At 41.8% G+C, this 17,887-nt stretch overlaps 1 protein-coding gene across 1 annotated transcript in view; it reads right to left on the bottom strand.

The window, feature by feature from the left end:
* LOC140066215 (phospholipid-transporting ATPase IK-like) overlaps positions 1-17,887 on the bottom strand; it is a 1,118,040-nt gene that overhangs the window by 360,740 nt on the left and 739,413 nt on the right. Inside the window, exon 23 of the mRNA XM_072113746.1 lies at positions 13,988-14,252. Within this exon, the coding sequence (XP_071969847.1) occupies positions 13,988-14,252 (265 nt within the window). The remainder of the gene's footprint in view (positions 1-13,987; positions 14,253-17,887) is intronic.

Below are 17,887 nucleotides of genomic sequence, written 5' to 3'. Positions count from 1 at the left end.
ATTTTTGTTTTTTTTCGAGTTTTTCAGGTTTTGTTTTTACGGTGTTCACCAAGCGGGTCCAATAATGTTTCTGAGTTATGAGTTATTGTACAGATTGTTACGGACTTGGCGTTACCAAATATGTGGGGGGTTTTGGTGATTTTGTGGTTTTTTTTACTTTAGATGTGTATAGGGAATGCTTCTGTTTAGGGAACTTTTACTTTATTTAACCCCTTAGCACACCACGCAGTACTAGTACGGCACTGGTTCCTGCGATTAGCGCTCAGTGCTGTACCAGTACAGCGCAAGGGCACCCGGGGTATTCTGTGCCACCACGTCACTTGACATGGTAACATCGCAGTGGGACGCACGTGAGTACCTCCTGCTGACGTCACCCTACCAATTGGATCGGTCTTGCCCACTTATCGCTGCGATTGGCTAGTCAATCCTGACTGGCCAATTGCAGGGTATATAGGCTGAAAACTTGTTTTTATCTCCCTTCTCTTCCTCCAGCGGCTCCATTTTGGTTTGGTATTGCTGGAGAGAGGAGCAATTGTTCCTGATCCTTATTTCTTCCTTTTGTGTTGAATCATTCTGTCCTGTTATGAGTCATTAGCCTCCATTTGCTTTTAACAGACAGCCAGGAAGAGTCACTGGGCAGTGTGCCTCCGCACTCCAGGGAGTCCCTTTTGATCAGTGCTCTTCCTTAAGTGCTAGAATGGACACATTTGACCAGAGATGGTCCAGGAACCTTAGTTCTTTAGTTTTTTCCCTTCAAATTTAGACATGGGGAATATCATAGCTGTCCATAGCTGTAATTCTTAATTATGGGTCCCCAGTTACACAGGACAGTTATGGTGTCTAGACACACGCTTGTACCGAGTTTCAAAGGTCAAGCTGCCAGAGAAGGCAGCCAATAGAAGAACACCCCTGATATTAGGCTAAGAAACCCAGAGTTTTGTATGTGGTTGATGGGAATAATGTAGCCGTTTGGTTGGAAGCCATGGCACAATTGTGCCATCTTCCAATCAAAAGTTATGGGGTTTTGATTAAAACCCAGACCCAAAAAGTACCTCACTGATGGGAGGGTGATAGAAAACTCCCCCCTCACAGTGACATCACAGCCAGGGCTGGGGGTCAAAATTCCCCTGGGTTAAAATTAGTGAAACAGTCACATGGGGTTGTTCAGTCTGGGGACTCTATGACAATAGAAGGCTGGATCGATGTCTATGCCCTGTCCTCGGGCCAAAGAATTTCTTCCTATTTTACTAGCAAGAGTTTTTTGTTTCTTTCTTCCCTAACTGTTTGTAAGTATCATATGTGTATTGTTTTTAATCTTTTTCATTTTATCTGACAATTTTATTCTTTGAGTTTTCTGCATTTTTTTAAAATAGTCTCTACTTGTAGCCTTAAAGAATCTGAGTCTCTGAAGGGAATCACGCTACCAGAGGTCATTGTTCGCATAGTCCATGTAGTAAGTGATTGCATGTTCTGTGTGAATTTATAATTGTAATATCGTATAAGTAGTGAGTGCATGTGCTGAATTATCATCAGGTGCATTGTCCGTGTGATTGAGGTGCCTACGGCCTTCTTTGCATAAGTAAATCATGGGTGGTAAATTTAGCGCTAGGACGCCATTTGGTGGAAGTGGGCGGAGCTTAAGGGCTAAATTCTGGGACTCCATAGAGTAGGTATCCCTGTGTGTGAACTCCGGTGAGCCGGGTTCGTGACAATCCCTATCTGTTCCTTCCTGCATCCTGTGTGTTCCCTGTGTGATCATCTTGCGTGATCACACTCCTCTTGCATTTTTTCTCATCTCCCATCTGTACCTTATGAACCCAAACACACTTTTCAGTGCGCTGTGTTAGCATTGTTTTGCACTGGACGCACTTTTCAGTGCGCTGTGTGAATAGCGCTGCACAGTATTTTTAGCGGTAGTTAGGTTGTCTTAGGGAAAGATAGGTGCATTTGTGCAGTGCCTGGTATTATTTTTTTCCAGACTTCTGTAGGGTGCACTTATATATTTTTTATGTGTGCCATCTGTGCGGCTTGGCCATATAGTTTAGTGCACATTGGGGGTCATTTACTAAGGGCCCGATTCGCATTTTCCCAATGTGTTACCCGAATATTTCCGATTTGCGCCGACTTCCCCTGAATTGCCCCGGGATTTTGGCGCACGCGATCGGATTGTGGCGCATCGGCGCAGACATGCACGCCACAGAAATCGCGGGGCGTGGCCGAACGAAAACCCGACGGATTCGGAAAAACCGCCGCATTTAAAACAAAAAATGTGTCGCGGAGCTTGCACTTACCTTCACTAGGAATAGGCCGGTGAACTTGAGCGCGTTCCGATGCTCTTCAGCGCAACCTGGTGGACGTCGGAGGAATTGCCTTAATGAAACCCGGCCGGACCCGAATCCACCGCAGAGAACGCGCCGCTGGATCGCGAATGGACCGGGTAAGTAAATCTGCCCCATTATCTTTTTTTTTTTGTTTTGGGCCCTCTGTGATGCTTGTCCGTGTGGTTTGGTGCACATTATTTTCTTTTTTTTTTGTGTGTGTCGGCTAGACGGTAGTTGGGTGCACAGCATCTAACTTTTCTGGTGTATGTTCTCTAGTTTTTTTGTGGGCCAACCTGGAAATTCGACACGACAGGGTTCAAAGCTTTTGACTTTTTAAAGTTTTTTTTAATTTTGTTGAATTTAATTGTAGTCCAGACCAATCTCTACGCTGCGCAGCATATTGCCTAAAACCCCTCTTCTTTTTATGCACAACCCTACAGGTGGACCCCTGTCACTGGAGCAGAGATGCAGAAGTATTGGGGCATAATACTTCTTATGGGGATTGTAAAGAAGCACGCAATCAGGGACTACTGGAGCACAGACATTGGGGGTCATTTACTAAGGGCCCGATTCGCGTTTTCCCGACGTGTTACCCGAATATTTCCGATTTGCGCCGACTGTACCTGAATTGCCCCGGGATTTTGGCGCACGCGATCGGATTGTGGCGCATCGGCACCGGCATGCGCGCGACGGAAATCGGGGGGTGTGGCCGAACGAAAACCTGACGTATTCGGAAAAACCGCCGCATTTAAAAAACGAAAATGTGTCGCTTGGGACGCGCTTACCTTCACTTGGTCCAGCTCGGTGTATTGAAGTGCGTTCAGATGCTTTTCAGCACAGCAGCGCCACTTCATGGACGGCGGAGGAACTACCATCATAAATCCCGGCCGGACCCGAATCCAGCGCAGAGAACGCGCCGCTGGATCGCGAATGGGCCGGGTAAGTAAATCTGCCCCATTCTGTACCACACCCCGATGTTCCGCATAGCGAAGAGCAGGATGCGCTTTGAAGTCATCTATAAGTTTATGCACTACACCAACAACACACAGTGCCCACCCAGAGATGACCCCAGTTATGATTGTTTATTTAAGGTCAGGCCCATATTAGATCATTTTAGTGCCAAGTTTGCCCAGGCATATACTCCCGCCAAACATGTGAGCATAGATGAGCCCCTGGTACAATTTAAAGAGAGACTTCAATTCCACCAGTACCTGCCCTGTAAGAGGGCAAGGTATGGCGTGAAGATGTATAAGCTGTGCTAAAGTATATAAGGGTATACCTACAAGTTCAGGGTATATGATGGGAAGGACTCCACTATAGTGTCCCCAGAATGTCCCCCCTTCCTGGGTGTTACAGGGAAAATAGTGTGGGATTTGGTGCACCCACTGCTGGACCAAGGCTACCACCTCTACCTGGACAATTTCTACACTTGCACTACCCTGTTCAAGTGCCTCACTTCCAGAAATACTGTGGCATGCGGTACTGTACACAGAAATCAAAGAGGTCTCCCTCAGTCTTGGGCAAAAACTTAAAAGGCAGGGCACTATGCAGCGACTCTGTATTGTGTGTTAAGTACAAGAGAGAGGTCCTTGTATTAACCACAATACATGGGCACACCACCACCCTGTCCCAGTATGAGGTACCAGTACAGAAACCCCTACGCTGGACTGTATTTTGGATTATAATAATTATATAATTACATGTGATGGGTGGATTTGTTGGACCAGGTGCTTCAGCCATACAATGCGATGCAGTTGAGGGTGTGGTACAAGAAGATGGCTGTGCACATCATGCAGATAGCATTATATAATGCTTATGTGCTACATCGATGTGCAGGCCAGAGTTGAACTTTCCTGGAATTTCAAGAGGTGGTAATAAAGTACTTTCTTTTTGGAGACCAGGGGAGTGACAGCACTTCTGGAAGCGTGGCCATATCACCCATTGTAACAGGGCAGCACTTTCCAGGAGAAGTTCTCCAAACTGCCAAAAAGAGGTGCAGGGTGTGCTCCAAAATAGGCATTTGGAAGCACACAATTTATCATTGTGAGACATGCCCAGAAAAAACAGGACTATGTATGAAAGATTGCTTCTGAATTTATCATACATCCCTGGATTTTTAGATTACCATGTTTTAACCCTGATGTACTATGCACAGCTTATACATCTTGTTGCATGCCGCACCTTCCCTTCTAAGCCCTGAAATGTGCCCACCCTGTAGATTACTGCCCCATATGGGGTATTGCTGTACCCGGGAAAACACACATCATGATTTTTGGGGTGTTTGTCTCCCGTGGAAGGAGCTGAGCACAAGATGACATAATGGATATTTTTTACTATGCACTATCCATTCTGCATTTTTTTGGGGTCCACCTGTGGGGTTAAAATTCTAGATTAATTCATGGCAGGGTGTCATTTACAAAATAGGGTCAGTTCTTAGGGGTTTTTTACTGTACTGGCCCCTATTGGCATCTACAAATGCTTCATGATGCCAAAAAGAAAAAAAAATTGTAAAATGCCTGTGATCCAAATGCTTTTCCCCAGTGGCACGTGTTGGGATACATTGCTATACAATTTTTTCTCTGCACTACTCACTTTGTATTACATTTGAGCCAGCATCTAAGGGGATAAAATGCTCATACAACCCTACATACATTCTTTGAGGGGTGCCCTTTCCAAAATGGGGTCACTACTTGGGGGTTTCTATTGTACTGGTACCTCAGGGGCACCCCCAACACCAATCTAGTGAAAATGGACCTCCAAAACCTAAATTTTGCTCCTTTCCTCCTGAGCCCTGCCGGGTCTCCATCCTGCAGATTATTGCCGCCTATGGGGTATTGCCCTAACCGGTGTAACCCACAGAAGTTGCTACTAAAACTTGAAACCTTCTCACATCCTTAAACAAAAAATGGAAACGTAAAATTACCAAAACTTTATTAAATGTTTTAAACTTCTTTTTTACATTTATTAACAGGTTGGCTTGACCAAGCGATGCTTTGATCGCTTGTTTAAGCTCTCGTTCATATAACACAGTGTAATACAGATGTATTACACTGTGTTATGTAACACACTGAGTATGCTGTTCAGCCGAGCCCTGCTAGAAGGGGGGTCCGAATTGCCTGAAATGCCCCTTACACCTAGCCCCTTAACACCTGCGGTCGGCGGAATCTCTGATCGCGGATGTTAAAGGAGCCAATGCCAGAGGCTTGACGTATATAAAGTGCTGCTGATATTTCTACTTTATGTATATATGTAAAGGACACTGTCTGGTCTGTTTTATTGTGGGGGTAAAATTTTATTTTGGGATATTAGCCCAGTTTTATCAAAAGTGACTAAGCAAGAGCAGTGTGACTGAGGATTGTGCAGGATACATTATTATACAACATTATTGAATACTCTTTTTAGGTGCAACTCCAACATACATTTAATACAGCAATTTAACAGAATTGTGTCATATGCTGTGTCGCAAACCTTGACCAATCACCAAGACAGTCCTTTAGGTGCTCATTTTTTATCTTGTCAACACTGTGCAGCCACCACACAAAACACTTCTTAACCCCTTAAGGATGCAGTTATTTTTGTAGCTTAAGGCGCAACCCCATTTTTTGTATTCCAACTTTCATTGCTCTACATGGTTAACTTTTGAACAATGTTACTTATCAAAGCGATTATGAGATTGTTTTTTTCCCTTACATTTTGTACTTCATTTTAGTGGTATATTTTGGCTGATTTCAGGCAGATACTTTTACCAGCTAAATTAGTTGCTGGATAACATTTCCAATATTTCTGCTTTACATTTACATAATTTTTGATAAGTCTGGATGTCACGTGACTTACAAATGGAATATCGGTTTTCCGTACTTTCAGAATTGGCTAATTTGGGGATAATGACTGTTTTTATTGAAATTCTGAATATAAAAAAGTAAAAACACCCTTTATATCAACCCATTTTCAAATCTGCACCCCTCAAACTATCAGAAAAACCATTGTTAACCTTGAGATCTTGATAGTAATCAGATCAAAATGTAGTTAAAATTTTCATTCCATTTTCACCAGTAATGTGTACTATTATCATTTGCTATTATCATTTACAGTTCATATTATTTGACATTTTAAAATTTATTCACTATTATAAGCTTACATATAATAGGTATGATACAGCTTTTTGCACACTCACTTAGTTATAGTATTTCATTGCAGTGTAATATTTTTAATATACATCTATTAGGATGCTCTACATCCACACATCTACACTCATTGGCCACTTTATTAGGTACACCTGTCCAACTGCTCGTTAATGCTTAATTTCTAATCAGCCAATCACATGGCGGCAACTCAGTACATTTAGGCATGTAAACGTGGTCAAGACAATCTCCTGCAGTTCAAACCGAGCATCAGTATGGGGAAGAAAGGTGATTTGAGTGCCTTTGAACGTGGCATGGTTGTTGGTGCCAGAAGGGCTGGTCTGAGTATTTCAGAAACTGCTGATCTACTGGGATTTTCACGCACAGCCATCTCTAGGGTTTACAGAGAATGGTCCGAAAAAGAAAAAACATCCAGTGAGTGGCAGTTCTGTGGGCGGAAATGCCTTGTTGATGCCAGAAGTCAGAGGAGAATGGGCAGACTGGTTCGAGCTGATAGAAAGGCAACAGTGACTCAAATCGCCACCCGTTAGAACCAAGGTAGGCAGAAGAGCATCTCTGAACGCACAGTACATCGAACTTTGAGGCAGATGGGCTACAGCAGCAGAAGACCACACCGGGTGCCACTCCTTTCAGCTAAGAACAGGAAGCTGACGCTACAATTTGCACAAGCTCATCGAAATTGGACAGTAGAAGATTGGAAAAACGTTGCCTGAGTCTCGATTTCTGCTGCGACATTCGGATGGTAGGGTCAGAATTTGGCGTCAACAACATGAAAGCATGGATCCATCCTGCCTTGTATCAACGGTTCAGGCTGGTGGTGGTGGTGTCATGGTGTGGGGAATATTTTCTTGGCACTCTTTGGGCCCCTTGGTACCAGTTGAGCATCGTTGCAACGCCACAGCCTACCTGAGTATTGTTGCTGACCATGTCCATCCCTTTATGACCACAATGTACCCAACATCTGATGGCTACTTTCAGCAGGATAATGCGCCATGTCATAAAGCTGGAATCATCTCAGACTGGTTTCTTGAACATGATAATGAGTTTACTGTACTCAAATGGCCTCCACAGTCACCAGATCATAATCCAATAGAGCATCTTTGGGATGTGGTGGAACGCGAGATTCGCATCATGGATGTGCAGCCGACAAATCTGCGGCAACTGTGTGATGCCATCATGTCAATATGGACCAAAATCTCTGAGGAATGCTTCCAGCACCTTGTTGAGTCTATGCCACAAAGAATTGAGGCAGTTCTGAAGGCAAAAGGGGGTCCAACCCGTTACTAGCATGGTGTACCTAATAAAGTGGCCGGTGAGTGTATTTATAGTGAAGGCAATTTTTGTTTGATGAGTGTAGTGAATAATTCAATATACATAATAGAGTATTGTCACATTTAATATACGGTCTTGTTTCCTTATCATCTCTCACTTTTTGTGCACTTTATTACCACTTCACTTGTCACTGTTTTATTTTATTTTATTCACTTTATGTTTGAGCATGTGTCACTTTATCACTAATTAAATTAATTACCAATTATATTTATTTATTTTATCTATCATATATTCACGTCATGTATGGATTCATATGGGACAGGCTTATGATAGGATTCATTATGGGTACACATATATATATATATATATATATATATATATATATATATATATATATATATATATATTATCATCATCATCACAAAAGGGGTCTTTCTCTTTTACCAACATAATATTTTTATTGTAATATGATCTTACCTACTTTTTGTTCCAACCGTATTGCTGCCCTTATTGTTGCCCTTACTAAAGATGGCCAGCTGCAGCGTATTCACGTGGAGCACATGCGCATCCTGTTGGCGGGTGCAGGGTTCCATATCATGGTGACGTGCTAATGATGCGCGTCGCGCATCTTACAGGGTTCCGGACTGGCCTCCGGATGTGTGCATGGTTACCGCGGTAATGCGCACGTGCAAGTATCGGATCCATCATCACACATTTTATGGTCAGTACAGTTTTATTGGCCTCTTGCTAATTATGTGGGCGGTCCTTCCTGTATATACCTACCACTCATGGGCCACCGCCACTTGTGGTGGTCCGGGAGTTATTCCACTCTGTTAGGCATTGGTAGTATATAACGCCTGGTTAAGGCTCGGAATACTGCTTATACTGCTGTATATATACACTCACCGGCCACTTTATTAGGTACACCATGCTAGTAACGGGTTGGACCCCCTTTTGCCTTCAGAACTGCCTCAATTCTTCGTGGCATAGATTCAACAAGGTGCTGGAAGCATTCCTCAGAGATTTTGGTCCATATTGACATGATGGCATCACACAGTTGCCGCAGATTTGTCGGCTGCACATCCTTGATACGAATCTACCGTTCCACCACATCCCAAAGATGCTCTATTGGAATGAGATCTGGTGACTGTGGAGGCCATTTGAGTACAGTGAACTCATTGTCATGTTCAAGAAACCAGTCTGAGATGATTCCAGCTTTATGACATGGCGCATTATCCTGCTGAAAGTAGCCATCAGATGTTGGGTACATTGTGGTCATAAAGGGATAGACATGGTCAGCAACAATACTCAGGTAGGCTGTGGCGTTGCAACGATGCTAAATTGGTACCAAGGGGCCCAAAGAGTGCCAAGAAAATATTCCCCACACCATGACACCACCACCACCAGCCTGAACCGTTGATACAAGGCAGGATGGATTTCATGGCTTTCATGTTGTTGACGCCAAATTCTGACCCTACCATCCGAATGTCGCAGCAGAAATCGAGACTCGTCAGACCAGGCAACGTTTTTCCAATCTTCTACTGTCCAATTTCGATGAGCTTGTGCAAATTGTAGCCTCAGTTTTCTGTTCTTAGCTGAAAGGAGTGGCACCCGGTGTAGTCTTCTGCTGCTGTAGCCCATCTGCCTCAAAGTTCGACGTACTTCGCGTTCAGAGATGCTCTTCTGCCTACCTTGGTTGTAACAGGTGGCGATTTGAGTCACTGTTGCCTTTTTATCAGCTCGAACCAGTCTGCCCATTCTCCTCTGATCTCTGGCATCAACAAGGCATTTCCGCCCACAGAACTGCCGCTCACTGGATGTTTTTTCTTTTTCGGACCATTCTCTGTAAACCCTAGAGATGGTTGTGCATGAAAATCCCAGTAGATCAGCAGTTTCTGAGATACTCAGACCAGCCCTTCTGGAACCAACAACCATGCCATGTTCAAAGGCACTTAAATCACCTTTCTTCCCCATACTGATGCTCGGTTTGAACTGCAGGAGATTGTCTTGACCACGTTTACATGCCTAAATGCACTGAGTTGCCGCCATGTGATTGGCCGATTAGAAATGAAGTGTTAACGAGAAGTTGGACAGGTGTACCTAATAAAGTGGCTGGTGAGTGTATATCTCTCCCTGGATTTACTTGTATGCCTTTTATGGCGAATACCTGAGTTTTGAATTTGACCACCACCACTTCTTGTCTGTTTGTATGGGTTTTATGTAATGTTTTTAATATTTGTTGTTCGTTGCCATATTGTGTACAAATAGAAATAAAGATTCAACGATTTATTTATCGACATTTGATGAACTCAGTATTCAATTGTGGTCCTGTATACTGATATTTGGTACTAACATTTCCAATATGTCTGCTTTACATTTACATAATTTTTGATAAGTCTGGATGTCACGTGACTTACAAACGGAATATCGGCTTTCCTTGAGATCTTGATAGTAATCAGATCAAAATTTTAGCTTTTTTGTTGTTGGGGCTTTTTGATGGCATTTTTTTGTGGGATGAGATGCAATTTCCAGTGTTACAATTTTGGGGTTGGTATACACTATTGTTGAAAACATATATATATATATATATATATATATATATCATATAACTATATATATATATAGTTTAGAGCAGGAGTAGAAAAGCATCAATTCTGTACTGGATTTTTTCCTTTTTTTTGGTGTTCACCATATATGCTAGTTATATGTTATTTTTAGTCTATGGGTCAGTATGATGATGTGGGTACCATACGTAGTTTTTTGCCTTATGTTTTACTAAATTAGCCAAATAAAACCTAATGTAGAGAAAAAAAATCTATCATTTTTTCGCCGGCTTTCAAATGGTATAATATTTTTACTTTTTTGGCTACGGAGCTGGTTTGTTTTTTCTGGACATCTTTTACTTTTCAACAGCATCATACTGGAATATATATGTTTTTTTGTTCACTTTTTATTGCATTTTTTGTGAGATGAAATATGTATAAATGTATACATTTTTATGGTGTTCATCAATGATCACTTTTAACTCTATGGGCCATAACAGACATGGTGATGCTATATATGTGGGGGTTTTGTTATGATTTAGACTTTTATGCTATATATGGGCATTTTTATTAATTAATTTATTTTTATTTAAGAACTGATGCATTGCAGGGTATTAGCTGTGTCAGTCTATGCACATATGCTGACACTGTGTCTTTAAGAGCCTGTCACAGACGGGACACTGCTGAGGACAACCCTGGGGTCCCGATCGGACCTCAGGGCTGCCATGACAATGATCCGCCTATTGTGGGGGATAGACCCCTGTAAGGCAAGTTAAAAGCCGCAGTTGCGCTGATCGTGGCATTTAACGGATTAAACACCCGCGGTCAGAGCTCACGCGGTTGTTACATAGGGGTGTCAGCTGTAACTAACAGTCTATTACGATACTGGCACAGCTCCGATCTCAAACTGAGCCAGTATCAGCTCACAGAGCGTTAAGAGGTTAAATATGTGCAAGCTCCAAAGATGTTCTTTTCATTGCAGAGTCAGACAGTAAAAACTGGCACAGTTAGTTCGATAAATAGGGCCCATAGTTGTTATCTGAATGACATTATCCTGTAAATTAATTTTATATTTTTAGCTGCACAGTAGGCTCTGTGCTGCACAGAGCTCATGTTAATTGGTGGAATGTTTTGCTGTGAGTTCAGATTGGGACATAAAGGATTTTGCCGAGATTTTTATATTGAAATTCATAGTGAATGAGATGAAGTATTGTGAATACAAGTTGAAAAAACATTTTGGTACATCATGTTTCTTTTATGATTACATAGAGTCTGTCTACATTCTAATCAGCAGAAGGCAGCTGTTGTGCAGGTGAGAAGGTGGGGTTTACCACAGCTATCTCTCTTTGTATTAAAGTCAGCAGAACATCCTTTTATACTGATTCACTTTATGAGTGATGACTCTTTAACACAAGATGTTATATTAACTCCTAGGCGCACCAGGACGTTATAGTACGTCCCCGGGGCTAGATGCTTAGCGCACGGGGACGTTCTATAACGTCCTGCTTCTGGCACCGGCTCACGAACGGAGCCGGTACCAAAAGCAGCGGCTGTCAGCTGTCTAGTACAGCTGACAGCCTGCGCTAACACCTGCGATCGGAGCCGGCTCCGATCGCGGGTGTTAACCCCTTACACGCCGCGGTCAAACATGACCGCGGCGTGTAAGGGTGTTTGCGCTGTGGATCGGATCCCCCGTGCCGCTTACCGGGGGATCCGATCCACTTCTGGGCAGCTCCAAGGACTGGCATGTGGCCCGGAGCTGCCCGGTCTCCATGGCAGCCAGACCCCTTCCGGGTCTGACTGTAAACTGTCTGAGCATGCGCATTAAAATATAAGCCCCTAAAATGTCACTTTCCTATAAAAACACTTAATAAAAAAAACACAAAAACACCAAAAACTCCCGCATATTTGGTATTGCCGCGTCCGTAACAATCTGAATAATAAAACAGAATTGTTACTGGACCCGCACGGTACACGCCGTAGAAAAAATACTCAAAAACGTTCCGAAAAAAGATCATTTTTAATTAATACCCTATAAAAAAATGCTCTAAAAAGTAATTTAAAAAAATGTTATGCACTCCAAAATAAGCCCACTAAAAAGGACAACTCTTTTTGCAAAAAGTAAGCCCCTAACCAGATTTGTCAGCCGAAAAATAAAAAAGTTATACATATGAAAAGATGGTGATGCTAAAATGAACAAGATTTTCTCCAAATTGGTTTTTATTCAGTACAATTGAATAAAATACACAAAACCCCCACATATTTGGTATCCCTGCGTCCGTAACAATCTGCATAATAAAATAGAATCATTATTAGATCCGCAAAGTGAACCACGTAAAAAACAAAACAAAAAAAAGCTCCAGAAAAAAGATCATTTTCAATTAAAAATGCTCTAAAAAGGGATTTAAAAAATGTTATGCACTCTGAAATAAGACCACTAAAAAGAACAATCCTTCTCGCAAAAAAATAAGCCCTTAAACAGATTTGTAAGGCGAAAAATAAAAAAGTTATGCATATGAAAGACGGTGATGCTAAAATTAACAACATTTTTGCCAAATTACTTTTTATTCAGTAAAAATGGGAAAAAATAAAAAATCTATATAAATGAGGTCTTTTTGTAATCGTGGCGACCCATAGAATAAAAATAATTACTATTTTTATGGTATGGTTAACGGCCAAAAAAAAACCCCATAAAAATCTTCCTGAAAAGTGATGATTTTCATTTCCTCCACCAACAAAGAGTTAATAAAATCTCACCAATTAGCCTATAGATTCCCCCAAATTACGTACCAGAAAAGTGCATCTCATGTGGCAAAAGAAATAAGCCCCTATAGGTCCACATTAAAAAAAAAAGAAAAAAATGATAGCCTGTACAATGTGACATAGCAAATCTGATCTGGATGGCGCCTCCTTCCCTTCTATGCCCGGCCGTGCGCCCATACAGCAGGTTACCACCACATATAGAGTATCCGTGTACTCGGGAGAGATTGGGTAACAAACTTTGTGGAGCCTTTATTCATTTAATCCATTGTAAATGTTTAATTTTCCACCCAAAATGGGTGTATTGTGAAAAAATATTACAATTTGCAGACTGCACCTCCATTTTGTTTTAACCCCTATAAAACACGTAAAGGGTTAACAAACTTCTTAAAAGTGGTTTTTCATACGTTGAGGGGTGTAGTTTCCACAATGGGGTAATTTACGAGTCTCACTATTATTTAGGCCTCTCAGTGTCAATTAGAAGTTGAGGAGGTCCATCTAAATACAGGTTTTGGTGATTTTACAAAAAATGTGAAAAATGATACCCACATTCTGAGCCTTATAACATTCTAGTAAAATATGTGGAATCTTAAAAAACCATGCCAACATAAAGCAGACATTTGGGAAATGTAAGTTATGAATTTATTTGGGAGCTATGACCATCTGCATCAAAAGTAGAGAATTTAGAATGTTGAAAATAAAGAATTTTTCCAAATTTACTAAACTAAACGCAAAATATTTCATCCAAATTTTTAAACTAATTTGAAGTACAATGTGCCACGAGAAAACAATCTCAAAATCCCCTGGATATCTCATAGCGTTCCAAAACTATAACCACTTATAGTGACACAGGTCAGATTTGAAGAATGGGGCCGCGTCCTTAAGGCCAAAAGAGGCTGAGTCCCGTAGGGGTTAATAAAGTCAATTACACACAAAAATGGATACTTACTCTTTAACATATTGACATCATTTCCACCATCTCCAATCGCCAATGTAGTAACCTCTTTGTTTGTCTTCACAAGCTTTACAATGCTAGCTTTCTGTTTAGGTGTCATTCTACAGCATATGACAGACTGATACTGACATGCCAAATCCACCAGTGTTTGTGTTCTTGGGTCAGTGTGCAGATGGGTTCCATTCTTTCTTTGTAATGCCAAAATAAGTTTCTGCCATAAAGATATTTCTTCTTCCTTACCCGATTGAAAAAATTTACTCTGAAGAAGAAAAGGAACATAAATGCATATGTTAAACTACTGTAAATGTCAAAATATAAGATAATGAGTTTAAAAAAACAAAAACATCTTAGACAGATTTATTTAATTTTAGCCCCCAATTTTAATCAATTTTAATGCGGTTTTAGCTCCTAAAAATTTGGGTGGGGACTCTAAGCAGACAGTTCATGATTCCTCTGTACTATAAAATGCTGTGTGCTGACAATGTGCTTAGATTATCAGGGTGCAGGGTTTTTCTACACTTTTATTTAGCTTCTGAACTTTCTACTAGTATCTGACACATAGAAAAAGAGATGAGACAGATCAGAGATGAGAGAGGATGAGATCCATGAGATGGATATAAAACACAACTCTCAGCCCTGCTAACTTACCTATAGCACACAGAGTCAGCTCTGATATATGCCTCCCTCCCAGATAAAGGCCTTATCTACACATTTCTGCTTGCTGGTAGGAAGTGCCTGTGTCTGATACAGGGGGAGGGGCAGGAGGCAGACAGCTATGCATCGTGCAGACAAGAGAAGCTATACATGAGAAAAATCCGACCTGAAGATTTACGGTCAGATCCTACACAACCAAGATTGTAAACACCACTGATAGAGACATGCTGGAATTGTATTTATGAAATGATGTATTTTTCTTAATAACAATGAATTGGAGAATTTGTTATATTGTTGCCCTGAGTATATTTAAAAATATTGTCTTCATGGGAAGTTAGACAGTATAATGTTACACTAACATTAACTAATCTTATGCTGCAGTAAACATAAGAAAATGAGACCTCTTGACATATCTAGTGCAGACTGAGTATTGAGGCCAAAAGAAAGTGCTGGCGCTCTTGATACATCTGTGTTTTCTGTTATCTTCTTTTAAGTGTACTAGTTGCAAAATTATTTTAAAAACATCTAAAACCCCTGATAAAAGACGTTAATTGCTAAATTCACAACAGATTTCTGCTGTTAAAAGATTGACAACTATGCCTCATTTTTTATAATATCATGGAACAGCATACTTTTCACTTCCCGTCTTAAAAAATTCATAACTTTTTTATTATTTTTAATTACTGAGCTGTAGGGGAACTTGTTTTCTGTGTAACAAATTTTCCCTGCTAGTGACAGTATTTAAAGCATAATAATAATCTGAAACTGTACGCCACGCCGATTCATTGCTTCTAGCCGTTTCAATTCTGCTAGCCAGCCAACACCGGAGTCACAACCACTGGTTTTGAAAAACAGTAAACTGTGTATAGAAAAGAAAAGAGACAACGGAGGGCGGCGCCTCTATCCAACTGTAATAAGGGTCTCTCGGTACCTTCTGAATCCCTATCTCCCAATGATACATGCTCTTTTTTAGGGCTTTCTCAAGTGGTAAACTGCACCCCCACGTATCAAATGGCACCCATCCACGTTCAACTAAAAGAAACAATACACCAGGCCCCCCCTCTAGTGCCAAAAAGCCTAAAAAGGAAAAACCTAGAAGAAGAGGCTGTAGAGGAGGTAGAGGAAGAAACAGAAGAGTAATCGCAAGAAGACTCCCTGATATTGAACCCAAAAAACAAAAAGACCCGTTAATTCCCTCTCTACCTGACCCCAACACACCCACCACCTTAGAGGAAGATCTTGGTGTTGATACTTATAACCAGGTAAAAATATTTAACATCTCCAACCACTCTTTGACCCCTTCTGAACGTGACATCCTTAAAAAAGGATTATTCTTTTGTCCAAGTTCTTCCTCTAATGACTTCAATTTATTCGTAGATCTGAATAAATTCATAAGAAAGCCGAGCCTCAAGAGGCACTTTAATTTGATGTCATCCAAGAACACAGCGACAACAGTTAGTGACTAGAGATGAGCGAACATACTCGTCCGAGCTTGATGCTCGTTTGAGCATCAGCGTACTCAAAACTGCTCGTTGCTCGGACGAATACTTCGCCCGCTCGAGAAAATGGCATCTCCCGTCGTTGTGATTTTTGGCGGCCAGAAACAGAGCCAATCACAAGCCAGGAGACTCTGCACTCCACCCAGCATGACGTGGTACCCTTACACGTCGATAGCAGTGGTTGGCTGGCCTGATCAGGTGACCCTGGAATAGACTAGCCCCTGCCCGCGCTGCTCGGATCATTCTCTGTCTGGATGCCGCTAGGGAGAGAGCTGCTGCTGGTCAGGGAAAGCGTTAGGGTATTCTATTAGAATAGTGTTAGGCAGGAGTGATTCTACAAGAACCCACCAGCCTACAATAACGGCCTACTGTAGGCCTACAATATTTTATTGTATTGTAGGCCTACAATAATGTTTTATTTTACTTTTTTTTTGGTTTGCCTGTGGCTGGGCTTGCTGCCATTAGTAGTGCAGCTAGTACCATATTGTGAGTAATTTGCAGGGAGACTTGCTACCGTTGTGTTTAGCTCTTAGTGACACACACATCCACCTTAAACACCGAAGTGGGACAATTTATTAGGGGTTTGATTTGAATTAGGCACAGTCTTCTGATTTATTTTTTTTTACGTTTATTTCTTTTTAAAACTCAAAGTAATCTGGCAAAGCAGTGTGCTTTCAGTGTAGGCTAGAAAATAGCCATAGGAGAACCCCAACGGCTTATTTAGGCCTACAATAGCATTATATTTTACTGTTTTTGTTTGCTTGTGGCTGGGCTTGCTGCCACTAGTAGTGCAGCTAGTACCATATTGTGAGGAATTTGCTGGGAGACTTGCGACCGTTGTGTTTAGCTCTTAGTGACACACATATCCACCTCACCTTTTTTTTTACGTTTATTTCTTTTTATAACTCAAAGTCATCAGGCACAGCACAAAATCCAGTTGTGTGCTGTCAGTGTAGGTTAGAAACTAGCCATAGCAATAGGATAGCATCGTTTTGTTTAAAAAATGAAAAAATAAAAAATAAACACAAAAAAAAAAATTTAAGTTTACACTTAAATTTGGAAAATGTTTAACCCGAGGGCTAGGGGTAGAGGACGAGGGCGTGGACGTGGGCGTCCAACAACTGAAGGGGTCAGAGGCCATGGCCCTGGGCGGGATGAGACACCATCTGCTGATGAGGGAGCAGGGGAACGCCGCAGTGCTACACTCCCTAGGTTCATCATGTCTCAAGTTACTGGGACTCGTGGTATAGCACTGTTGAGGCCAGAACAGTGCGAAGAGGTGATGTCGTGGATTGCGGACAATGCTTCTAGCCATTTGTCCACCAGTCAGTCTTCCACGCAGTCCACCCATGTCACCGAAATCAGCACTCCTCCAGCTCCTCCACCTCAGCATTTGAACCGGCATACTCTGAGGAACTGTTTTCTGGACCCTTCCCACAGTCACAAACCACTTCTCCGGTTGCTGGTGAGCTATTTTCCGATGCCCCGGTTTTCCACCGGTCGCAGTCTGTGGGTGATGATGACATTATTGACGTAGTGGAAGAAGTGTGTAAAGAGGTGTCGGACGATGAGGAGACACGGTTGTCAGACAGTGGTGAAGTTGTTGTCAGGGCAGGAAGTCCGAGGGGGGAGCAGACTAAGGGATCGGAGGATGATGAGGTGACAGACCCAAGCTGGGTTGATAGGCTGGGTGAACACAGTGCTTCTGAGACGGAGACGAGTCCTATAGCAGAACAGGTTG

The sequence above is a fragment of the Engystomops pustulosus genome, chromosome 1 (genome assembly GCF_040894005.1).
Source record: "Engystomops pustulosus chromosome 1, aEngPut4.maternal, whole genome shotgun sequence".
Classification (NCBI taxonomy): Eukaryota; Metazoa; Chordata; class Amphibia; order Anura; family Leptodactylidae; genus Engystomops; species Engystomops pustulosus.
This window is presented reverse-complemented; position numbering and strand designations above follow the sequence as displayed.